This window comes from Doryrhamphus excisus, linkage group LG11, assembly GCF_037039965.1.
Source record: "Doryrhamphus excisus strain RoL-2023G ecotype Guam linkage group LG11, RoL_Dexc_Guam_v1.1, whole genome shotgun sequence".
NCBI lineage: Eukaryota > Metazoa > Chordata > Actinopteri > Syngnathiformes > Syngnathidae > Doryrhamphus > Doryrhamphus excisus.
This window is the reverse complement of record NC_136367.1, coordinates 19349133-19374633: the sequence shown is the minus strand read 5'-3', so window position 1 is coordinate 19374633 and position 25501 is coordinate 19349133. Positions and strand designations below refer to the sequence as shown.

The 25501-nt window shown below is 42.0% G+C and overlaps 3 protein-coding genes across 15 annotated transcripts in view; 1 reads left to right on the top strand and 2 right to left on the bottom strand.

Moving 5' to 3' along the window:
• Window positions 1-1894: 1894 nt before the first annotated feature.
• On the bottom strand, window positions 1895-13027 carry klhdc8a (kelch domain containing 8A). The gene is made up of 8 exons (XM_058085059.2): window positions 12603-13027; window positions 6429-6749; window positions 6147-6357; window positions 5850-6014; window positions 5532-5750; window positions 3740-3841; window positions 3462-3610; window positions 1895-2684 (listed from the first exon to the last, which is right to left on the bottom strand). The coding sequence occupies exons 2-8, from the start codon at window positions 6591-6593 to the stop codon at window positions 2631-2633; spliced, it is 1065 nt and encodes a 354-aa protein (XP_057941042.2). The 5' UTR covers window positions 6594-6749; window positions 12603-13027; the 3' UTR covers window positions 1895-2630.
• A 5479-nt stretch (window positions 13028-18506) lies between these two features.
• On the bottom strand, window positions 18507-21986 carry apobec2a (apolipoprotein B mRNA editing enzyme, catalytic polypeptide-like 2a). Its single transcript, XM_058081585.2, has 3 exons — window positions 21437-21986; window positions 19203-19427; window positions 18507-18917 (listed from the first exon to the last, which is right to left on the bottom strand). Exons 1-3 carry the CDS (start codon window positions 21661-21663, stop codon window positions 18614-18616), a joined length of 756 nt encoding a protein of 251 aa, XP_057937568.2. The 5' UTR covers window positions 21664-21986; the 3' UTR covers window positions 18507-18613.
• Window positions 21987-23348: 1362 nt separating this feature from the next.
• cadpsa (Ca2+-dependent activator protein for secretion a) overlaps window positions 23349-25501 on the top strand; it is an 81546-nt gene continuing 79393 nt past the window's right edge. For 8 of the 13 annotated variants that reach the window (XM_078794394.1, XM_058065719.2, XM_058065738.2 and 5 more), the window contains exon 1: window positions 23351-23946. In XM_078794394.1, coding sequence (XP_078650520.1) covers window positions 23593-23946 — 354 coding nt within the window. In that variant the 5' untranslated portion in view covers window positions 23351-23592. Of the gene's footprint in view, window positions 23947-25501 lie in introns of all 13 variants that reach the window. The other 5 variants (XM_058065755.2, XM_058065699.2, XM_058065775.2 and 2 more) reach the window with 3 other exon arrangements.

The following is a 25501-nucleotide window of genomic DNA, read 5'->3' as shown; positions in this document are numbered from 1 at the left end:
ACCAAATGATGCCATGACTGCTTCACAGATACGGGAATTGGTGGTGACAATGCATACCCATAAACATCCCGTGACTATTTTTGGTCTGTGCGAACTAGTCTTCACGCTTTAGACTTTGACTTTGTCTCGGAGCACACAACTATGGTATGTTTGTGATGTTCTGGTGGGAATAAACGCTTGGGAATCAATGAGATCAAATCAAAGTGCGGCAATAAAAGCGCCCAGACATTATTTCTATTCCAACCAACATGTGTCCCTTCAGGACTGCAGGACCGAATCGAACATCACAAATATCTTGGTTGTATTTTTTGGAACACAGTATGTCGCAGATAATACACAACTTTTTACTTACTATATTTTCAATGTGAGTCTGGTTAACCTGTAAAGCATCAGTACTGGAGATGTCTGCATGTGCTCAGCAAGTAACATTTGCTCATGTTCCAAGAAGTTATGCAACAGGTGAATTGGAAACCTCATGTCCAGATCAAATATGACCTTTTGGCAGGCATCCATCACAGGTGGAAATTATTCACAGCGGTGCAGTGACATAATCTATTATTTGAAATCGCTCTGTGTCAAAGATAGACGTGTGATTTACACGCAACCTATAACAAAAAGATTCAGTTTAGTTTTAATAACTGTTTCCATAGCTGTAAAAAAAAAAAAAAAAAAAACAAATACGATGGACCAAACACAACAAGTACTCAGTAGTTTGGCACTTGATGGAGGTCTGAGCTGTAGTGAGACCTGAGTGATGTTGGCCTTCCAAATTCAAAAAGCATGACAGGACAAATGTTCATTTAATTTGCACAATACAGCACAAAAGCAGCACAAATGAATGCCACTATTTTGGTTTTATCCTCTTATTAGTCGGTAGGGGGACGGGGTGGGTGATGATAGTTATAATGTAGTCGCTGTACATTTAACTCTTCAATAACTCAAAAAGCATGACAGCACAAATGTTCGTTTTATTTGCACAAACAGCACAAATGCAACACAAATATTTTGGTTTCATTTGGAACAAACGGGGGTCTAGGTGAACTTTGATTGACCTATAAAACAATCTGTAATGTCTTTTAAAAAAAACAAAAGCAGAGTAAACGTTCATTTTAATTGCACAAATCAAAAACGCGGCACAAACAAATAGGATAATTTGAGTTTGTCAAACAGGCGCTAACTAATGGTAATGTATACAGAACAACAAAAATACTTTTGCACAGTCCTGTACGCTGTATACTCAGCTACATATGCTACACATGGTGTTCTTCGTTTGCTTTAGGGAAGCGACTGCGACGATTGGTTTGATTCATGAATGTATTCACTGCCATCTAGTGGACATAAGAGCAATGAACAGAAGTAAGTTGAACCCATACGAACCCTCTTGACTGGAAAACGATGGGTGATTTATTATTTATGGTGATTTTATGGGTGATTTTTGTATTTAGACTCAAACAAAAGACTATATAACAGTTAAAGGTGATAGCGCTAGACTGTTTGAGTTGTGTATTGCCATTTTTGCTACCATGTCAGATTTCCCGTAGCAATTTTAAACCTTAAAACAATAACGATACTTGACTCACTTTTTTGAATAACGTAATTGAAGAAATATAATACGAACGACTTAACTGTAATATTCGACACCCTATTAAAACATTAGAATAGTTAACAGGCTAATGGATTTAAAATTGGAAAGGAGCTAGCTTACCTGAAGCACTGCCATTTTGGGGAAGCTAGAACCTGCGACTGTCACGTGATTGTCACGTGAACAAAACTTTGCGACCTTTTGGGTCAATTTAGGGCATATTGGCCCTTGGACTCTTTATGAGTTAATTCCTGTGTAACTCTAATACTGTAAAATAAAGCCAATAGAGGAGGCACACCCAAACGTTATATTATTAAAAACCCAAAATGACAACCTGAAAGGAGTATTAATAAAGCTGTGGGAGTAAAATGTAAATTATTTTACTTCATGAGTGACATTTATTATCAAACCTTCCCACTTTCATACAGATATGCACTGCTACAACACAGGGTGGAGCAACAGTGACAGTAACATGATGTGTTCTATACAGCCCAAATAGAAATATCGCTATTTCTACTCTATGTACTGTATTTAGTGCAAATGATTATTGGGATCATGGCGGTATTAAGCACAATAGTACAGCATCCATGTGTTACTGTTGAGCATGTCTGCATAAATAGAACATTTGTATACAATGTAAGACATAAGCGACAAAATACTTTATCCTGTACAAGTGTGCAATACAACGTACAAGGTAAGAGATATGAGAAAACAGCTATAGCGCTCCAGCAGTGATGCAGCTGGTTATCGTATTTGTTCAAATAACCTTAGCATGTATTGACTTGCATCTTTAACGTACAAAATATAGCAAAGTGTCCCCAGCATCCTTCAATTGTTCTGTATGCGGCCCTCAACCCCTGCTCTTCAGACTGGGCCTCCATGGCGGTTGCAGTGTCATTCCATCCCAACAGGTGGCAGTCTGGTCTCATGTGCTGGCTGCATGAAAGGAACACTTTCACATGCACACTTGGATAGTTCACAACTATATTGCACTACTGTGTGTCTAACAAGGCCATTTCCTACTCATGTATTTCTATCCTGGATCAGGCTACAGATATTCCTCTTCTTTTACATACAGGATCTCATGCGCTGAGCTGGGCACCTACAAAAAATAATGAGATAATCGCAAATTGCACATATTATAAACTCTGAACTGAAAAAGTATTCACAACAATATGTATTTCATCCTCATTTCATTAAAGACCCAACAATGATATATGAATTTCCGCATTTAAACATTATTAGAGCCCTCCAGACATGAAATAACACCCCTACACTCACCTTTACATTTGTATTACCAAATATAGTACATATAATTCCAGAAAATAATCAATTTAAGACATAAATAAGACTCACGGTTGTGTGTGTTGCGATAAATATCTTCCAGATGTGTGGACAGGATGTGATGTCAGGGGTTCAGAGTTGAGTTTTAGCTGGATTGCAGCCACAACTGTGCCATGTGTTGTTATTAATATTATAATTGTCCCTGTTGTTAGATCATTTAAAGGAAAACTGCACTTTTTTAGGAATGTGGTCATCAGTCACAATTCTGATTCAGACATGAACACATGATTTATATATATATAAAAAAAAGACGGCTAAGAATACACATAATAGGACACACCAACTATGTCTAAGGTCTTCTGGAAAAAAAACACAAAAAACGCCAACAATGCACTATTTACATAATGTGACAGTAACATTGTTATTATAATTATTATTAACACTGTTAGGCCGAAGAACTATTTTACTGGAGTAGTGACACCTTGTATTTGAATTTTAGTTAATTATCCATATTTATGCTTGTCAATGCTTCAATATGTATATTAATGATGTGTAAAGATCATTTCGTGCACATGTAAGATATTTTACAGTTTACCTGGTTGACTCCGCCCACTACTAGAAGGCGATCTCTGATGACGATGGAGGAAGCCGTGCATCGGGGGAAGGTCATGGGAGCCAGCCTTTCCCACTTTTTCTTCTGAGGATGAAAAGCCTCCACTGTGTCCAGCGCAGACGGTTGATGACCTGACCAGATCGTCACGACATAGCGTCAAGAGTCATTTACAAATACGTCACTATTTTCATGCTCCCACCCTTAAAATTGTTCAACCGAGGGAAGAACACGTGACACTGCAACCCGTTCCACCGGCTTACCAAGCCCTCCTGCGACCACCATGCGATCACGCAGCACCGCAGCGACAAAGTCAGCTCTCTTTGTCTTCAAGGCGACCGTCTCATCCGATTTCAGCCACGCACCTGAAGCCAGAAAATACCGCAAGGTGAAACTCAATCAGGATAATAGGAAAACAAACGCATACTTCATTCTTTAGAGTGCAGTGAGGGACCTTTTTATGTGTAAGGCAACACTACCTTCTGTGTTTTGTACATGGTGTGCACATAAACAAGCCAACTAAAGGTTAATAGACATTTTGACAGCAGGCTGGCATCGAGGGGGCTGCAATTTTTGTGGTTATAACCTATGCCAAGGACATCCTTTCACTGCCACTTTGTTGCTAATTACACAGACATAATCCAAGCAGTACTGCAGTACTTCCTCATATTTAGTCTTCTTTTGCTGTTCCTGTGTTGTGCTTTTGATAGCATGTGTGTTACCTTGCTCACCAGTGTCATACTACTCACATGGTGGGGGGGTGACATAAAGAGGAAACGTAACAGAAAATGACTGAATGAGCGCAGATTGGATGACCACCTGTGTTTGTGGTGCGTGGAAAGATATGGCTGAAGATAGGAAATTAAGCAATCTGTTATGCGATCTCATAACTCAAATCCGTCCTCACTGCCAGTTTCCCATCTGCAGCTCATCTTCCTATCTCATCTATACCGAAATGAAACTTTGAGGGTGTATAGTCGTCCCTCGCCGCACGGCAGGACACATTTTGAGGCTTTTTTCAAATACAGCACGCTGTAAATATGAATATTTAAACAAATGTTATGTATTGGGGGCGGCACGGCGGTCTAGTGGTTAGCACACAGACCTCACAGCTAGGAGACTAGGGTTCAATTCCACCCTCGGCCATCTCTGTGTGGAGTTTGCATGTTCTCCCCGTGCATGCGTGGGTTTTGTCCGGGTACTCCGGTTTCCTCCCACATTCCAAAAACATGCTAGGTTAATTGGTGACTCCAAATTGTCCATAGGTATGAATGTGAGTGTGAATGGTTGTTTGTCTATATGTGCCCTGTGATGTATGTACCCCGCCTCACGCCAGAAGACAGCTGGGATAGGCTCCAGCACCCCCCGCAACCCTCGTGAGGAAAAGCGGTAGAAAATGAATGAATGAATGTTATGTATTGTTTGCCGAAATTTATGCATTCAATCACAGCAAATAAAAATCAAAAGATATCCCTCTTGGTATCAGCCATTTTTGACGATTCTGACTGATTTTTCAAGGCATTCTATGGCTATATAAAAACATGGTACATTCCAAAAGATTCTCATCTTTCATTAGAAAAAAGTTTGTTTCTACCCTTTTCCATTCTTTATTAATCAGCAGTATAACAATTTAAAAAAAACAAGGGATTAGCATAAACAGGGGTTACATATAAGGCATTCAAAAGACACATTCAAATGTGTTGATGAAATGTCGTATTCTGGTCACTAGGTGTCAGTAGTGTTACTGTAATTCTCACATGCCATGTTCATTCAGTCATTCAATTTCTATTCCGCTTTTCCTCATTAGGGTCACGGCCGTGCTGGAGCCTATCCCAGCTGTTTTCAGGCAAGAGGCGGGGTAGACCCTGGACTGGTCGCCAGCCAATCACAGGCCACATATAGACAAACAACCATTCACACTCACATTCATACCTATGGACAATTTGGAGTCGCCAATTAACCATCAACCATGCGTGTTCAGTCAAGTCTTAAAAAGTGCTGATATCTGATTGACTGACTTTGTTTTCAACTCGAAACAAACGAATCAATCAATACCTCGCTGGGTGTCAAAAATGCTGACATTCTTGGTAAACTTTGAGCTCTGATGTCCTCCTCCTTGCCGCAGCCCCCCCAGCAAACACAGCCTCCCAGCGGTGTCCCATATCACGCCCGCGTATGAGCACTTGGAGGACAGCATCGGAAGCGTCGTCCATGAGCGCGTGTCTGTGTCATACATCTCGAAGGCCTTCACCGACCGCTTACACTGGCGGCCCCCTCAAAACAACAACGACACACAAGATAGTAGAAAATAATGTTCATTTCAAATAACATACACGGATATAACTATTTAAAACTAGATATACTAGATTATACCTGCTACATAGAGTTTGTTGTCTAGTAAATGTGTGTTGGCATCATAGCGTGGTGTCGGCATGGGAGGAAGCAGAGCCCACACATCCTTTCGAAAGTCATACTGTTGAAGGATGTTACGAGGGAGCAGGTCGGCACCCATTCCACCCACAGCCAAAGCACGGCCATCTAGAAATACACACTCGTAAAACTGCAGTCATGGAAAATGGGTTAGTGGTAATAACAAAATATGTATAATATCGTCAAAACTGGTTAAAAATGTAACCTAACTACAGTGTAGATGTGATTTGAAAGCTATACCTTTCACGGTGATGGATACACCCATCAGGGCCTCTCGCAGGGGACTCCTCTTCCTCCACCTTCCTTCTTCTGTGTTATATATTTCCACCACTTTCAATGGACTCTGGTCCTCCCCCACACCTCCAACCACCAGGATCTGTTTTCCAAGGGCTGCCACAGCAGCCCCAGCACGTGGGGTGGGCATAGAGGGCAGGCTTATCCATCGGTCCCCCTATAAAGACACCCCATACATGGATTGCTCTATTAGAGTAGCTACACATTTACAGCAGCTCTGTTTGGTACCTCCGGGGAGTACAGTTCCACAGTGGGGCACGGCCTCCCCGCAGCATCACAACCCCCCAGCATGTACATTTGGCCCCCGACCTCAGAGAGCGTGTGATAGACACGGCCGCTGGACAGTCGTGCCAGGCTCTGCCAGTGAAACTCGTGAGCTGAAGGCACCGCCATGGCCTCCGGAGATTAAAGACAGCCAGCAAGGCGTAGTGGAAGGTGCACTTTAAGGGGAATTGACCAAGGAGAGCTGGGAGACTGAAGGACTGAGTAGAAGGTGCCGCTGTTGAATTAGGAAAAATCCCACCTCAAGGCACTCCTTTAAATTGGTCCCTGCAACAAAATAAAAATTAGAGATGAAACGTTGAAAAGTAAAGCTAAGTAAGAAAAATATACACAGCTTGTGACCATAGACAATTCTTTTAATGCCATTGGTGGGGATGTACAGTCAGTGCAACGCCTACATGTGCAGTCGTACCACCAGGCCCCTGAGAGGTCATTAAAAAATTATTCATTTTTGCAAACATAATTTTTTTAATTATTTTTATTGTAAAATATTTATTGCACGATTAATAAAATATATTTATAGGCCTAAGTAATAACCTTATGAGTGTCACAATATTTTAGGAACCTTATACAGTTTATGATTGGAACGTAGCTCTCTGGTCATCATGCCAGTCTTGAATGCAGTTATGAAAAGTATGAGAATTAATCAGATTAATAGTTTGGGCTTCCTTTATCTCCCTGCTTTCATTTCAATCCTGAATCTTTAATAATAATAATAATAATAATAATAATAATAATAATAATAATAATAATAATAATAATAATAATGACATAGAGTATTAACTAAGCTCCATCAACATCGTTATTACTATTGTTATTAACATTGTTACACCCAAGAACTACAGTATTGGAGTAGTGACACCTTGCCACACCACACCGGCTAGCAACTAGCCGGCTAGCAATTAGCTTTACCACACACTCGCTCACAATTACCACACGGGTTCCCAGGCCAGCTGAGAGACATAATAATAATAATAATAATAATAATAATAATAATAATAATATTAATAATAATAATAATAATAATAATAATAATAATAATAATAATAATAATAATAATAATAATAATAATAATAATAATAATAATAATAATAATAATAATAATAATGACATTTTTGTCATTTTCAAGCAGGCCTTTACTAGCAGGAGTTAGTAAATTTTTGGAACCCCTGATGTAGACATTTACATCACAGCATCACTTGATGCTGATGCTATCCAGAACCTCGATAACACCCTCGAGACATGTGAACTATTTACAAGTGTGCAAAAAAAAACCACATCTGTCACCAGGCAACTGATGCTGCCAACAAGCTGAGAAAGATAGACATTTTGTCCTCGTGTCTTTTATTGCATTTTTACAGTACTGGAATTGGAATGGGAAATTGGGCTGGAGGTTATATTTTTTTAGAACATTTTTATTGTACAATCGGATTAAGTGCAGAGCATCTTTGCACATTTTGATTTTACAAAGACATGTTTCGGCTTGTCTGGCCTCAGTAGACATCTGCGGTTTGTGAAGTGCTATATTTACACAGCCGCTTAGCAAAGAAAGAAAAACTGTTATTCTTCAGTATGGGAGCTTACAGCCACACGCCGACATGAATCCTCTGAGCTTGTCACTCACATATCCACACCATCTCCTGAATTTTAATATTGCACAATGTAAACCGGATGGCACCAAAGTAGCAGAATATTTGGCTCCAACTGATGTCATGGTCTCGGGGCTGAGACCGTGAAGGTGCCTTCAGTGTACAATAAGGTTTTCTCAACCAAGACTCTGGAGCATGACCTTCGGATCAATACACGACAATGAAGAACGACAACCCTTTGCCTCCAGAGCGTGAAGAAGCACAACAGTTAGATTTTCCTTGAATCGGGGACTGATGCGCACACTTGATACTATCTGTACTAAATCTAAGCCTCAAGTCATTGGTCAGAAGTAACAATGCTGCTTAATTCTGTGGCCACAACAATAAAGCATTGACGTTTTGTGTCTCCTGATGCCGGCTGCTTCAATGTGCATGTTGTCATTTACATATTTTACCAAAGGTCTAAACGGCCAAAGAGTCCATCCCAGCTGTCTGTGAAGCGGCTGATGAAGGGAATTAGCGGGCTGAATCTGGCAGCGCAGGTTCTTGATCCTACGATGAGATGAAATCAGTTGTGGTTGATTGAAGGAGAGGATGTCAGTTCTAGATATTTGTCCTCTGGGCTGGGTGGTTTTTATGTATGTGTCCGCTTTCTTTTCAGTTGAAAATGAGAAAAATATCATCCTTTAGTGGATTTAACCGCATGCAATCTTAACAATATTGTGTATTGATTATTAACTCATTCAACCCCAGCCATCCATTTGAAGACAACTCCTTCAGTACCGGTCATTCTAGATGCTTTTGACCGATCTTTCAAGGCACACAGAATATTATTTTCTATGACTAAAAACCGTATTTTAATAATCAGCAGTTAGAACATAGGTAAGTTTCAGGAAAATATCAGCTCCCAACTAAAAAACAGTAGTTTGTGAAACAATACATTACAAGCATTACTTTCTGAACCAAATATTTTTTGCTTTTGTGATATATAAATATCTAATACTAAACAACACCATGGTTACCGCGCAGACCTCACAGCTAGGAGACCTGAGTTAAATTCTCGGCCATCTCTGTGTGGAGTTTTCATGTTCTCCCCGTGCATGCGTGGATTTTCTCCGGGTACTCCGGTTTCCTCCCACATTCCAAAAACATGCTAGGTTAATTAGCGACTCCAAATTGTCCATAGGTATGAATGTGAGTGTGAATGGTTGTTTGTCTATATGTGCCCTGTGATTGGCTGGCCAACCAGGATGTTGTGCAGGCCGAAGTGTGATAGCGGTCCTAAATGATAGTATTCCAGCGGTGTGCCTTAAAGTAGTCATCTATTGGACAATTGCAGCATGTTAACAAGCTCATTTATTGAACATGTTTTCGACAACAATATCCACGTATATAAATATAATACAAGGCTATGACGTCTCCGAAAATGAATGCCCGACATATACACGTGTTACTACATATGGACCAACGTCATGTGCTCCTCAGCCTAAGGCTTAGCTGTCTCCCTGGTTCAAATATGCGTATGTTGAGGGCATAATGGTTCTGTGGTCTTTCAGCAAATGCTGTGTGGGAGTCAAATTAGAGTGAGCTGATCCATTGTGGCAGTGCTGTGAAGGCTCGAGAAGGGAAAAGAGCAGAGGAGAAAAGGCACATAAGGCAGGAGTGAGAGGAAAAGCAGAGCAGCTGATGAACAGGAGGTGGTTTGGGTACTAAAGGGGTGAGATAATGGATGGAGGGCATAACATGCGAGGGTAATGAGAAGACGGCAGCCCAGGAGGCTTGGCATAAAAAAAAAACATGTATATGAAAGATCAAAATGTCAGCTGGAAATATGGCAAGTTGATAAATATTTTATGACCCGTGCATTGTTGTGTATCGCATTATCGGGCCGTGCATTTGATACCAGGGCCTTCATTGCGGACATAATACCACTGCTATCATGTCACAATTATGCAAAGCATCAATAATATGCAAAAACACCTTAAAACAGGTTTTATGGGAGAATTAAAGAAACATTACCATTAATAAATGACCAGCACTCCGGATTCTGAACGCCATGAAATTGACTTTACAACAGACATCATAGAGTACTTGCTGGCTATTGTCTAATCAGTATAACATTCTAGTGACCAGTGTAGTAAACTTCTATTGCAATGACACAGTGAACAATCAAACAGGAGCTGCTGTCAGCCACAACTCATGCCAGTAACTTGAGCCAATCAATCCAATTTCATGGAACAAATAGCTCAAAAGGCTTTGCTGGCTCTGACTGGACACCACTGCTGTACTGTAGACAATTTCTCACCACTTTTGGACAATTTAAGCCTCAGTAGAATAGAATCATGACTGTGTAGTCAACAACCCCTGAAAAATGTTTTATTATGAGATGCATTTCGCACTTCAGTTCTCCAGTGGATATCAGAATGTCACTGAACTGTTTATCTCCAGCTACAGAGTAAAGCACCGTCTTACAAACTGACTCTAAAACAGCATATTTCATTCAGGAATATGTGTTCTTTTTTTTTTAAGCATGTGGCAAAAAATGTCAATCAAACTGCCTCTTTGTCAAGCATAAGATAAATGTCATTCAATACAGCACTGACAGCCAAAGAACAGGTCATTTTATCTACACATAAAATCAGCTGTAGTCTAAATTTGGCATAACCAGAAGTATGTGCAGAGCAAACGACAAAAGAAATTAATTATAATCAATAAAAGATGTATTACCAGTGCAGTAATGCTGGATTCTAAATCCTACTGTGTTAAATGTCGGCTTAGAGACCCAAAAGACAGGATCAGGTTTGATCAGGGACATGTAATGTTATGCAAAATACGATGGTTTGGTATTATCTTCACACGTAATTGACTGTCATTGTAATTTATATCAGCTTTTCATCAAACCAATCATTGCAAACTCCAACAAAACTCAAAATAATGCAAAAGGTCGGTACCTGCACTAAAAACAACTGAATTATTGCATGAAACAAGTTCAAACCACCTTAACCCGATCATGTTTGACAATTTGAAACGGTTTCCATTCCTGTCGACATTAGAATTTGAAAATAAGGGAATTTTTAAGGAAATTCTGCTCTTTCTACCAGAATTTTCAACCAAGACAAAGAACAAGAGATGCGGTATTCAAGCTGTGTGACACAATGTCACTGATATGTAATCCATGCATGCAGTATAACTAACTCCCGATGTAGCGGAACATTTGATTTCAGATAGTAGGGCCCTCCGATTTCTGTTTTAAGACAATCACGGCCAAACAGAATCAACTGTTAAACGCGGAATCTCAAGAAAATTGACATTATGTGAAGGAAATGCAGTCAGGAACGTTTGCGTTTGGACCGCTCAATCATCACAAACACTAACTCTTCCCAAACTAAACACGTCGGAACGGCGACTGAAAGACTGGCGAAAAAACTTTGAAACTTCTCTCTTATGGACACACGACTCTGTATTTTGACATTGTGTTCTGCGTAAAATAAGGACGAGAAGCGCCTTCATTCCTTCTCCAAGCACATCTTAACCATCAACAGATGAAGAAGAAAATGTTCACAACACACGTGTTCGCCACAACAAAAGCTATGTGAGGTTAGAAAAGCTTAGATCTGTTTCTGGAATACTGGGAAAAATTGTCCAATTATGTATTGCATCGCTAAATGTAAAGATTTTTATTTTTTGTGTATGTCGTAAGTCAATAACTTCCATCACTCAAGACCCAGATCCATCTCTAAGGTGGTCTCGGTCCCCTGTTGCTTCACACTTGACCAAACAAGCCGCACTAGAGTCAGTTTTAGCCTACCAAAAAATAACAAGTGTGAACGCACCCTATATATTGAATGTACAGTATATATTTCCATTAGTCTACAATGTAGAAGTCTACAACGTACTTTGGTATGTGACAAAAATAAAATAAAAAAATTAATTAATAAAAAAAAATTTTAAAACAAAAAAAAACTTAAACTATATTAGGAAAGCAGGAAGTGAACAAATGTAACAGTTACTGATTGTAAAAGTACCAGATGGAGGGGTAGGATTTAATAAGCTTTGCTTCTTCCTACTCCTTTTGGACATGTGGAACTGGGAACTGATTATGGGATGCACTCAATTGTAATCTGATGCATGTTCAAATGAAATAAAACCATTACCATTACCATTACCATTACCATTACCATTACATTACCATTACCATTACCATTACCATTACCATTACCATTACCATTACCATTACCATTACCATTACCATGTTTAGCTGTACTGTAATGTAAGCTAAGCAGCAATAAGAAGCATTACAACGACTAAGAGAACTTACAGTAATCGTAGTGAAAGATGCCCATTATGTGTGGATAAACTGTATAATGTCGACATGAACTAAGTCAATGAAGTTCACGCATTAACTTTCTCGATGTTTCTTTTTGTGCCCCCCCACCCCACCCCACCCCGCCGTAGCAACGTAACTCCGTGATAAATGGAACACTAACGACCACAACCAGAACGTTCGCGTTTCCTGTCGGAAGCTACTCACCCTGGCCGTTTCCCTCCTCCCTCGCGCGGCGAGCGTAGCGAGCTTTCCCCGGTCCTCTTCTTCCTGGATGGAGATCGATGGAGACGTTAGAGGAGAGGACCGAGGCTGCTTCTGGCGCAGGAAGATGGAAGGCGACGGGGCTCTAATAGCTCCTGCTGTACCGGAGACAGCTCAGCGGAGGAGCGGGTTGTGACAAGTCAGAGCTCCGCCTGAAATATCGCCATTATGTGGGTCAGAGATGAAGTATTTATCTTCGGCTTTCATGGCGCGAGTTGAAATTCACTCCTTTTATGGACACAATGGCGACCGCTTTGTTTAGGGAATGTTTTTTTTTTGTTGTTGTAGAGGAGTGCTTGTACGATGGATTTACGGCCATGATGTAATTTATTTAGATTTGTAATCTTCACCCAATTGTGTAGAACAGCAGTACTTAATGTAATTCGTCTGCCAATCTTTTTCCACCATAACTGACTTTTGGGGTGGGCGATACTGCAAATTTCGGTGTCGATCCGATACCAAGTCAATACAAGGCTACTATTGCCTTTAATATTTTTATTTCATGTTAGTCATACATTCATTCATTCACTCACTATGGGTCGCGGGGGTGCTGGAGCCTATCCCAGCTGTCCAGCCAATCACAGTGCACATATAGACAAACAACCATTCACACTCACATTCATACCTATGGACAATTTGGAGTCGCCAATTAACCTAGCATGTTTTTGGAATGTGGGAGGAAACCAAGGAAAACGCACGTGTGCACGGGAAGAACGTGCAAACTCCACTCCGGTTTTGAAATTAATTGAACGCGCTAACCACTCGCACACCGTGCGACGATTTGATGATAAATAATTCAAATTTATTTATGCAACATACACTAACTTACTTGGGGACAGTTTATAACAGTATATAATTTGTAAATATAATATGTACAATATAGGCTACTATATAAGTATAATAGAGTACATCTTTTTCATGGTACATTTATTTTAACTGAGACAGAATGTTAAATACAAAATTCCGGAAAATAATATTAAAGTTGACAAATTGCAGTCATTATTTTATATGCACAAATATACAGTACAGTTATCCCTTGCAAATATTCCGATTTCATTCTGTGGTAGCTCGGATGCATATCGGATTTATATCGACATATGAATGAGGCTTGAGTGACAGTTGAAAACATCAGAATTGAACTGTTCACATGGACATGAAAAAAAATGAGAACTCCAGAGTGGACCCCACCTCCCTCAAAGTCAGCTGGAATAAGCTTCAGCTCACCATAATGAGGACAGGCTTACTAGAAGATGGATGGATGGATGGATGGATATGGGATGTACAGTACACAGCATACTTAATCTGACGTGCGGTCCAGCTCAGTGTGTAATTTATAGTCAGATACAGGGACTGTGCCCCAGAAAGTATTGCTTGGAAAATGAGACCTAACTTACTATCAAGCACTGCTGCCTGATCTCTGGGGATCTAGCCTGATTACGGCACCATTATTCTCCCTCTTCTACTCCAGAACACAAATAACACACGCAGAAATACACAGCTGTACTACTGTTCTCCTGATGCCCAGCAGTAACGCACACCTCATTGAATATGTTTTTTCAAGGACAAGTAGAGAAGCTGTTATTTACGAGCCGTGAATCCCCTGCAACGGCAAACGCTGGCGCTCTAAACCTAAATGGATGAGACTTACTTTGTCTTTATTAGTGACTTAAACCAAGAAAAATGTTCTTCCGGTTGCATCTACGTATTGCTGCACAGCACTGAGGTAGAACTTCAGTCCATGCTATTTAGCACATCAGATGTCTTGTCAGTTTCTCTCAGTTGACGTGGCTGCAGAGGCGTTGCCAGGTGATGAGAATTAAGGCAATTAGGCAACCTTCACCCTCGATTAGTCCGGTGTTAGACCTGTGGTGAAAATCAATGAGAAAGCGAACCCTGCTGTCGGTTTCTGTGTCCCAGTGGGTGGAGGCGGGGCCGCTAGCGAGTGCACACACAGTCTTGTAAGTTAGCATTACGAGGCATAACAAGCATTTATTCATTCATTTTCTACCACTTTTCCTCACGAGGGGTGCTGGAGCCTATCCCAGCTGTCTTTGGGCGAGAGGCGGGGTACACCCTGGACTGGTGGCCAGCCAATCACAGGGCACATATAGACAAACAACCATTCACACTCACATTCATACCTACGGACAGGAAACCGGAGTACCTGGAGAAAACCCACGCATGCACGGGGAGAACATGCAAACTCCACACAGAGATGGCCGAGGGTGGAATTGAACCCTGGTCTCCTAGCTGTGAGGTCTGCGCGCTAACCACTCGACCGCCCGCATAACAAGCAAGCAAACGCAAATATGAAAGCAAAGGTTTCTAAGCCCAATGCCAGACCCCCCAGTGTGGAATGAGTCGGGTGTGAAATCTAAGCCAATCAAATCAGTCGATCGACTTGCTGTGGAAAAACCCCAAAGGAAAAACACCAAAGACAACAACAACATCGCTTGTTAGTTTGCAGTCTTTTTGGTTCATGCCGGTCTCTGTGTCCCAGTGGGTGGAGGCGGGGCTGCTAGCGAGTGCACACAAAGAGTCCTGCAAGTTAGCATTATAAAACCATAACAAGACCCCGAAGACAACAACAACATCGCTTGTTTATTTGTTGTTTTTTTGGTTCTGTGTAGTCGTTTCTGATGTCGTATTTTAGCATTACTTCCATCACCGTGGGATGACTCTCATGGACGGGTTTGTGCTGGAAGAGAATAATAATTTCTCATGGATTTGGGGTCAGGTGGTTGGAGGAGCTTTGATATTCAAAAGAGCCCTTTGAAGTTTGTAAGAAGTACACGGATACACAGCAGGATTTCAAATATGCACCAGTAATTGTTCTGTCCCAGAAAGAATGAACAATGAATAATTCCCTCAGTTACGACCTTCCCAAAAATCAATCATTTCCAAGAATGTAAAGGCTACACTAGCCATGTTTTTTTCTTTCCGAATGACCTTTCCGAAAACACTGGTATACACGGAAAGGAATATTCCAATCTCTTGTCTACATGCGTTGCTATAATCAAACAGAATAGTCAATGGGGCATTCGCAGTAAAACGTAAACATCAACATCACATAATACAGACTTCCCTGAATTTTTTTTTTTCACTTGTTGGAATAACTCCGTATTGGCAGTTTTTCGTTCGTCCAGTCTTGAAATTTAGTTTGGATAAAAAAAAAAAAACTTTCCGCAATAGTCCAGTGCCAATTGCTCACCTCCATTTTTAAAACCGAAGAACGTCTTTAGTTGCGTGTTACGTCATATCTGAGCATGCGTTGAAAGAACGAACCTGGAATAAATTTAAACAGGAAAAGATCAAATTCAATCTTGCTAACATTTTATAATTAAACTGGGGACATGTTTTATATAGATATATATTTAATTTTTTTAATAAAACTGGACTTGTGAATAAAGTATAGAAATGTTTAGATTCTGTTAATGCACACGAAAGCTTCTTGCCAACCGCCAATAAACAACAGAAGAAGAAAAACACAAATCGGATCGGGGAAAGGAAATTTCCACCCCCGTGAATCCAATTATATATTCATTCGGATTGGCACTTTTCTTTCGGAATGAGGTGTATACAAAGGTTAAAGTCTTTATCGTTTGAGCAAATAAACCGAATGCAATTGGAATATTTGGGTCCATGTATACGTGGCTAAAGTAAAGGCTAACTAATGACTTCATATAGCTGCCGCTGGCCTCTTCACTTGGCCGGTTATCTGCACCGCACCCCCCCCCCCCCACTGATTGCAAAGGGAGTGTCAACCCTGATGTATTCATATGTAAACTAGTCTGGCTTGGAATGAAGGCTAAGAAAAAAAAATGATTTTTTTTGAAGGCATAAACCACAATACATTGAGACATCAGCACACCCTTTTTCCTGGAAAGATCGATTCTTGCATGACATCGTGATATTGCAGCATCGTACTCGCTTTTTGAAGGCGGCGTTGCAACGATTCAGAGCATCTTTATTACTTTTGTCGGGCCTCTATAGTTCCCATAGCAACCCTGGCGAGCTGATAGATGGGAAGCTGGGGAAGCAGCCTCCCACATTGTTGGAAAAATATGTACACATTAAATAAAGGTGTGTACAAAAACACAACAAAGTATAACTGGGTCGGGGGAGGCGTACGCTGTATGGTTTAAAATAAATCATTTTCTTCAGACTCGCTCTCGGTGTCGCTCTCTGTGGGCACGTCGAGTCCGCCTCTTTGCTCGTTATCAGAGCAAATGTTACTGGTCCCAAGCTGTGCACCCTAACACTGATAAATTTGCTCTATAGCGATGCAAGCAAGATAGCAAATGAGGGCGCGTGTTTGCCCTCGGATTGTTTCTGTTTATTTATGAAATATAAAACCATGTACTCATAACACATCTTTGAAGTGATTCCAATATTGGCGCTTCGATCCTCGCCTCCTATCGCTACAAACACTGGTTATGAATGCAAATCAATGTGGTGGTGGTCAGGTGGTGGTAGGTGCGAATTGGCAGCCATGTTTCCATCAGACAGCTGTGACTACAGATGTAGATTACCACTGTCAGTTTGTGAATGAATAATGGGTCCACCGGGATCTATGTTGACATCCTGAAGGCCCTGAATGCTGTGGAGCTGTTTTGGTTGGCATGACTCGGTATCAAGGGCGGTGCCTCTGGATTGGTAGACCGGGGTGCCCCCCCCCCCCCCCCACCTTTTTATGAAGGAAGGCATTTGACTGTTCCTCGAGGTATTCTGTCAGACCAACGTCAAAGCTTTGTCCACGATAAGTCAAACTCCTCCCCAGTGACGGTTGGACTCTGCCAGAGCTTGTCATCACTTTTATGGGCAGTATTTCTCGGCGCAGTTCTCAAGGGCTATCCACCAAAAAAAGAATCTGTGTGAAAAAAAAATTCCGTGTGGACAGGACCTCAATTTACCAGTCGATCTACTTTCCTACCCTCACCTACTGTATGTTCTTGGGGTAGTGACCACATTGGGAGGTTTTCTCCGGGTACTCCGGTTTCCTCCCACATTCCAAAAACATGCTAGGTTAATTGGCGACTCCAAATTGTCCATAGCTATGAATGTGAGTGTGAATGGTTGTTTGTCTATATGTGCCCTGTAACTAATACTTTCTCACACAAATATATATGCCTATTCTTGTTGGGGCTTTTGTTATAGCATTACTGAACAAACACTCACTGAGACAAGGGCCAAAACATTAAACAATTGCACCCTCTAGTGGTAGCAGTGGGGATTGCATTGGCTAAATACCTTTCAATACTCTGTTGTAGCCTATAAACACTGAACCAGTTTGCTCACATATTGCCATATCCCAGGTTAAACTTATATTATCTACATGTACTGTACTGTATTCATTCTGATTAAGCACCAAATATTAAGAGGACTTTTTGTTTGCTTTGAATTATTGGATGGAATATTGTACTTCAATTTACCTTTGCATGTCCGTGTTGCAGCCATCACGAATGTCAGAGGACGAACTATACTACAGAGCTGTAATCAAAGAGCCTAGGTTTCCCTCTGGTGGACATAGGGTAGTACTGCACCAATAAGACGACCGGCGCCAATGAACTCCATTCATTTTCCATGGTCCTAATACATTGAAGTCCGGTTCAACCCCACACGATTCCATGTCTTAGTGTCATCTCATCACTTACTGTTCTGGAGATACAGCTCTTTTCCACGGTTATGTCCACTTCCACAGGAAATACCTATTCAAACTTAGCTCAAGCAGTATATACGTACATTCATTCAAAGATGCAGCATCTTTGTTAAGTAATTAGTGTAGTACTTTTCATTATAAGGCGTATTGGAGTGTGACATGGTTGGGAAAAAAATAAGTTTATTGTGTTTTGCTATTTTTGTGTGTGATTTGTATAAAATGATATGTAGTACATGTCGGCACGATTCACATTAGTACACAAAAGGGTCTTTCATATACTGCGCTACCGCTTCTGTCACTGAAGAATATCAGCCAGCTTCTCGTGATAATACTCATAGTTGTCCTTGCAGTCTTCCCACAGGTTAAGAGGTTGGTCCTCATTCTCCACAAATGTATCCCAGGTGTAGGAGAAGTCCAGAGGCTTCATCATCCTCAGCTTACATCCGGCTTTCTGCAAAGCCTTCAGCCCGGCCTGGATCTCTGCTTCTTCCCACTCAAACAGCCGAGAAGCAAAGATACTCATTTTGATGTTTTTTTTGGCGTTCAACTCATCGGATATCTTTGCAGCACAAGCGGAACAGGGACTAGATGACACATACCTGGAAGAAAGAGACTAATCAATGATGGAAATGATACATTTGATTCATAGTGATTGTCATAATAAGCCATTTCTTAAGTTTGGGACTCCAGCAAAAAACAGCGAGAGCCTTTATGAATAAATGGCGAAAACGTGGAACAGTCATGAACCTTCTCAGGAATGACCGGCCAACCCTCCAAGGGGTCACAAGTCACTGTTGATGGACTACACTGATGGGTATGTCATCCAAAATACATACAATGCATTGACTACAGTACAATCAAGGTCGATGATGCAATCAAAGTACCAGGTGATTGTGTATTTCAGCGAAGGGCTGTAGTCCGACAGGCACTGTGTGAAGAAGGCCTCCTCGGCATGAGGTCCGGTGTGCTCATCCTCCAGACAGCCTCTCAGCAGTCCGTCGTCGGTGTTCCCTTTATCCACCAGGTAACACAAGTAGGTCTTATTGCGGCCCGACGAGTATTCCACATTCTTGAACTGGAACTTGAATGCAAAAGGATCGATCCGATCCCTGTTGAAAACACAGCAAATGATAACATGATAACATTTAGTGCGGTTAATGAATTAAAATTAATTATCTATATGTGGATTCATATTTAATACACTGAATATATTCATAGAACATCCAAAACCTGTTTATGATTTTATAAATACATTATTTTTACTATTATGATAGCCCTGTAGACATGAAATAACACCCCTATTCACATTCAGTCACCAGTCCTATTATTTAGTGTTCACACCACATTGCGCAACAATAGGGACATACAAGATGGCCGCCACTCATAGCATATAGCAAGGTACCAAGCAAACTAGTTAGCCTCTTATTTATTTGTTCGAAATTTGAGCACAATGTAAAAAGGCAAAACCGCTTCCACACACAGTGGGAGGAGAGTTTTTTTTATCATGTTATGGCAGACTCAGTCCAGTGTTAAGGTAATGTAATGTAAGGTAATGTGTCACCAATGGAGCATAACATTACTGATTACTGACACCCAGTGACCAAAGTACTACATATGACTTTCATTTTCTACCGCTTATCCTCACAAGGGTCACAGGGGTTGCTGGAGCCTATCCCAGCTGCTGTCTTCGGGCGAGAGGCGGGGTACACCCTGGACTGGTGGCCAGCCAATCACAGGGCACATATAGACAAACAACCATTCACACTCACATTCATACCTATGGACAATTTGGAGTCGCCAATTGGGGGCCAGGATATCAGTTTTGCATATAATAATATTTGATATAGCCCCCCCTCCCCCGGCGCCCCTTTGGGTACACTGGCTCAGCTCCCTGATCAGCTTGCTAAGCTCCACTGCAGTAAACTTAGCGTATGGATGCCATGTGTGGCAGGATGCCCCACAGTATGATACACCGACATATATATCTGCAGCTGTTTTGTTATATGTTAAAGCAAACATGAAGGATATTGAGGTGGGTGTCGGGTTGAAACCTGCAGTCGGGGTGGGGGTAGCCTGGCACTGCAGGCAAACTAATTTTACTCTCTGCGGCTCAGACTCTAGAGTTGCAAGACATTATTATTAGATAAGGTTGGAAAGATGGAGCCATTATACTGGAAACTAAATCAACATGAGATTTAGGGGTACTGATTTTGCCAGGAGTGGTTATCGAGGCTATGAGACCCGAGTTCAATTCCACCCTCGGCCATCTCTGTGTGGAGTTTGCATGTTCTCTTCGTGCATGCGTGGGTTTTCTCCGGGTACTCCGGTTTCCTCCAACATTCCAAAAACATGCTAGGTTAATTAGCGACTCCAAATTGTCCATAGGTATGAATGTGAGTGTGAATGGTTGTTTGTCTATATGTGCCCTGTGATTGGCTGGCCACCCTGCCACTCGCCTGAAGACAGCTGGGATAGGCTCCAGCACCCTCGCAAAGCGGTAGAAAATGAATGAAGAACTGATTTTGCCACAACCAATAGTGGCCATTACTTAAGTTATTTTTTTAAAGTCTAGCACCAAACCAGATGTAAGAATGAATTGGCTTGGTGGCTCATATTTGGAGCTCATATTATAAATCATATATATCATATTTTATGGTGACATTTATGGCAGAGAGCTAAAACAACACAATGTGAAAAATCCTAAGCATGCATTGGTTTACTTGAATATTTAGTATATATTATTGCTTCTTAGTACCCCGAAAAACCAAAAACCTTTGAGCAAAGGTTGAAGGATCCAAAGACTCTGAGACCGTTTTAGATATGTCTATGTGGTAGATATGTGGTAGATATCCAGTAACTGTAATCTCCATGTCTGGAAATGTCATTAAGGAGCTGCTTTTTCCCAGGTACATTTAAAGTACACACCCTTGTTGCTTTCCGAACTCTACTTGGAGATTGTTTGGCCCACAAGAATCAGGTTTGCTGTTACGAAAACCCAAAGCTTTTCAACTACTTTTGGTATTTAGTAGCGTCCTACCTTTATTTTGAAACAGCCGCTTTGTAAACAAGCATCACCAGCCAGAACAAATAGCTTTAGCATCCGCTGATGTGGACCTACCCTGCCGCTATCTCAAATGGAGGAAGTTCCATCGGCTCAAGCTGGAGATCTTCATCTTGGGCATCGACGGTTGCATTATTGGCAGACGATGCCCCCGCCGATGGCACCTCTCCATTGTCCTGAGCGTGTTCTCCTTCATTCTTCACTTTCGTTCCATCTTTGGTCTTTTCTTTAGCTTCTTTTTCTTGTCTGTCCTTTCTTCTCTGAGTGTGACTTCTGTCGGCCATGGTGTCAGAATTTGTGTTTCAGGTGGATTCGGTAAAAGAGAGAAGGTCGCTTGGTTGTTAAATGCAGAGCGAGGAGAGAGCAAGCGACACTGTGAGGGGGCGAGCTGTGGAATGGTGGAGAGCCCCGAAGAAGAATATAGACACAGAGATAGGGAGGAATGAGAGACACGGGTTGGGGGGGTCGCACGGCCAGCAAATAAAAATAATATTTGTAACTTGTTACAGAATGACCTCTTGGATAACCTTTCCACTTATCATGAATGACACGTCATAAATGAATGAACTTACTACTCTTTCACTTTATTCAACTTTCAAATAGTTCTAATATAGTTGAGTTCTAAAAAAAGTTGACGTACCAAAAGGGGATTTATAGTAATATTCAAATACGCAGACTCTAAACAATACTTTAAATTAGCAGCTTCTGTCTAAAAATAACATCATTGCCCTTTAAAGGTCTCCGAGGGTCAAACATTGGTGGATGCACTCAAGCAGCTGCAGCTTTCAGACCAAGTGGGTCTATTAAAAGCCTTTGTGGAGGAGATGAGGGAATCGACCCCTGTGCCTGCACCGCCAATGTGGTCTGTGCATGCGTTGTTGTACAATAATGCGTTGCTGTACAATAGCTGCTCTGCAATATCAGAACCATATGAACCTTACCAGTGTTGGTAAAGTTACTTAGTTAGTAATGTAACTGAGTTACTGACTGAGTTACTCCACTACAAAAGTAACTAGTTACCAGTAAAAGTAACTATTGCATTATATAGTCGGTGATATATTTTTAGGCGACTTTCTGGCTTTGAACCTGTGTTGCTTGCTGGTTTCTGCCTTGGTGTTTTTGTTCCTGAGCCGTACACCTCGTTTTTCCTGTACCCCTTTTTCCGGTCCAGTCCACTATAGTTCCTGACGGGATCATTCCAATTTAATTTCCGTTTTGATATTTTATGTTTCCGGGTACTCCTGTTTCCTCACACATTCCAACAATATTTATGATGTTCAGGTTATTAAAGACTGAAAATGTTCCATAGGTGTGAATGTGCGTATTAACGATTGTTTGTGTATACTCTATGTGCCCTGTGATTGGATGAAGACCAGTCCAAGGTGTAAGCTGCCTGCTGCCTGAAGTTAACTGGGATAGGCTCCAGCTTTGTCTTGACCCCATGAGGACAAGCGGTATAAACAATGGATGGTTTTATACTGAATCACATATGTTTTTTTTAAGTGAACTGAAGTGAGTGTGAATGGTTGTTTGTCTATATGTGCCCTGTGATTGGCTGGCCACCAGTTCAGTGTGTACCCCGCCTCTCACCTGAAGACAGCTGGGATAGGCTCCAGCACCCCCGCAACCATCGTGCGGATAAGTGGTAGAAAATGAATCAATGAATGAGCAGTTTTCTTATGAACTGCTACGTTTTCATATTAAAATGAATATAGATAAAGAGGATAACTTATGTCATATCTTCTAATACAATATAGTCGCAGTATATTGCGGCTGCGCACGCTCCCGGCGCTTTCCGTGTCTGACTTCCTGGTGCTCACGCGCACGCACCATCAGGTGGCCATCGTGCTTCAACGGCTGCTCAAACTGACCCCAGTGCAGCCAAGGTCCGGTACCGCGGTTACCTCCAAGCCCCGCCTCTTCCTCCTCCAGCTCTCAGCATCTCCAATCACCATCACCCCTCCCCCAAATCGCTCCAGCGACTGATTGACAGATAAAACACAGGAAACTGCTACGGGAAAAGCGACGATACACGACAACCTTGTAGTTTCCTGTCGAGTCGTTTGCTCCCTTCAACAAGTCATATTTTGCGTCTCCATTGGGATTTCACTCCCTCTCTCCTTTTCTCTTTCTTTTATCCGAAGCTGACGCGTCTTCCCCCCGAAGGTAGTTGAGTTGTAGCCTTGAGGTGTAGCCTTCGTCCAAGACCCAGCATGTTAGATCCGTCTTCCAGTGAGGAGGAAGGGGATGAGATCCAGGAGGTGGAGCGCAAAGAGGTGGCGGCGCCAAAGAGCCCCAAAGGAGCGCGACCGTTGCCCAGCCGAGCCGGCGACGCTCACAGCGGCGCGGGGGGGCTTCAGCCCCGGGGCCGAGCTAGCCAGGGTGGCCGAGCCTCAAGCCCCAGCCCCTCGGTGGGCAGCGACAAGGAGAAAGAGGACCTTGAGAAGATGCAGAGGGAGGAAGAGGAGAGGAAGAAGAGACTCCAGCTGTATGTGTTCGTCATGCGTTGTATCGCGTACCCTTTTAACGCAAAGCAGCCCACTGACATGGCTCGAAGGCAGCAGAAGGTAAGATCACAAGCCCCCCCCCCCTTTTTAACTGTGCATCCCTCACATCTTGTACAAAGGCATACAACTGTTGCTTCCACAGGTGCACCATATGTTGCACCACCAATGCTAGCTGTCATCTCTGGGCCCTTTTAGACTATAAATCATGACATTTGCACAAATATTTGAACTGAGATTGCATATATATTAATGCTGTTCCCACCCTTATTTTTCCAGATGAATAAACCTTCATTCATTCATTCATTCATTTTCTACCGCTTATCCTCGCGGGGGTGCTGGAGCCTATCCCAGCTGTCTTCAGGCGAGAGGCGGGGTACACCCTGAACTGGTGGCCAGCCAATCACAGGGCACATATAGACAAACAACCATTCACACTCACATTCATACCTATGGACAATTTGGAGTCGCTAATTAACCTAGCATGTTTTTAGAATGGGCGGCACGGTGGTCTAGGGGTTAGCACGCAGACCTCACAGCTAGGAGACCAGGGTTCAATTCCACCCTCGGGCATCTCTGTGTGGAGTCTCCCCGTGCATGCGTGGGTTTGTCCATAGGTATGAATGTGAGTGTGAATGGTTGTTTGTCTATATGTGCCCTGTGATTGGCTGGCGACCAGTCCAGGGTGTATCGGGCCTTACGCCCGAAGACAGCTGGGATAGGCTCCAGCACCCCCGCGACCCTCGTGAGGAAAAGCGGTAGAAAATGAATGAATGTTTTTAGAATGGGCTGCACGGTGCTCGAGTGGTTAGTGCCCAGGCCACACAGCTAGGAGACCCGGGTTCAATTCCACCCCCAGCTAATCACAGGGCACATATAGACAAACAACCATTCACACTCACATTCATACCTATGGACAATTTGGAGTCGCTAATTAACCTAGCATGTTTTTGGAATGTGGGAGGAAAACCGAAGTACCCGGAGAAAACCCACGCATGCACGGGGAGAACCTGCAAACTCCGAGGGTGGGATTAAACTAGGGTCTCCTAGCACGCTAACCACTTGACCACAGTGCAACAAAGTACAAACAGCAGTGCAGTCTTCCCTCGATTCAAAGATCACACTTTTATTAATTAATGAATAAATGACACTGTTTCATGGTTGACGATGGCTTATTATTAGTAAAAAAAATATTAAAAGTCAAGTCTAATGTAGTATTCTGGCCACTAGGCCTCAGTAATGTTACTAAGAAGACATTACTTGACATTACATTACCTTGCCGTAGTGCAAGAAAGTTGTCCTCCCATTCAGTGTGGAAGTGGTACATTTTTGGCTTATTACTTTCACTTTCTTCCCCACTAATTTTCAAAGCTATTCTTAAATTATGAAGAAATATATTGTAGGCCAATAAGATTGACAGATGAGCAGATCCTTTCACATGTCGTAAAGATGCCACCTTTATCCTTTCTGATGTTCGTATTCAGTACTGAAAACAATAAACGAGGAGCTTCCTCCTCCTCCAGCGTGTTTGTTAATTTGTCAGACGTGGGATTGCTTTGATCTGGCTCGGAATCTTGCTGCGTGTGGGCTGGCGACATCACTCGCTAGCGTTCAAATC

What these genes read in the sequence shown, in the direction of transcription:
- klhdc8a (XM_058085059.2), bottom strand. Translation starts at nt 6,593, where the DNA reads ATGGCGGTGCCTTCAGCTCACGAGTTTCACTGGCAGAGCCTGGCACGA. An exon ending in CAACAAACTCTATGTAGCAG is followed by an intron (nt 5,751 to 5,849) that starts GTATAATCTAGT and finishes TGTTGTTTTGAG; the next exon opens with GGGGCCGCCAGTGTAAGCGG. An exon ending in CATTTTTGACACCCAGCGAG is followed by an intron (nt 3,842 to 5,531) that starts GTATTGATTGAT and finishes TTCTGGCTTCAG; the next exon opens with GTGCGTGGCTGAAATCGGAT.
- apobec2a (XM_058081585.2), bottom strand. Translation starts at nt 21,663, where the DNA reads ATGGCCGACAGAAGTCACACTCAGAGAAGAAAGGACAGACAAGAAAAA. An exon ending in CCATTTGAGATAGCGGCAGG is followed by an intron (nt 19,428 to 21,436) that starts GTAGGTCCACAT and finishes TGTTTTCAACAG; the next exon opens with GGATCGGATCGATCCTTTTG. An exon ending in CTGAAATACACAATCACCTG is followed by an intron (nt 18,918 to 19,202) that starts GTACTTTGATTG and finishes TCTTTCTTCCAG; the next exon opens with GTATGTGTCATCTAGTCCCT.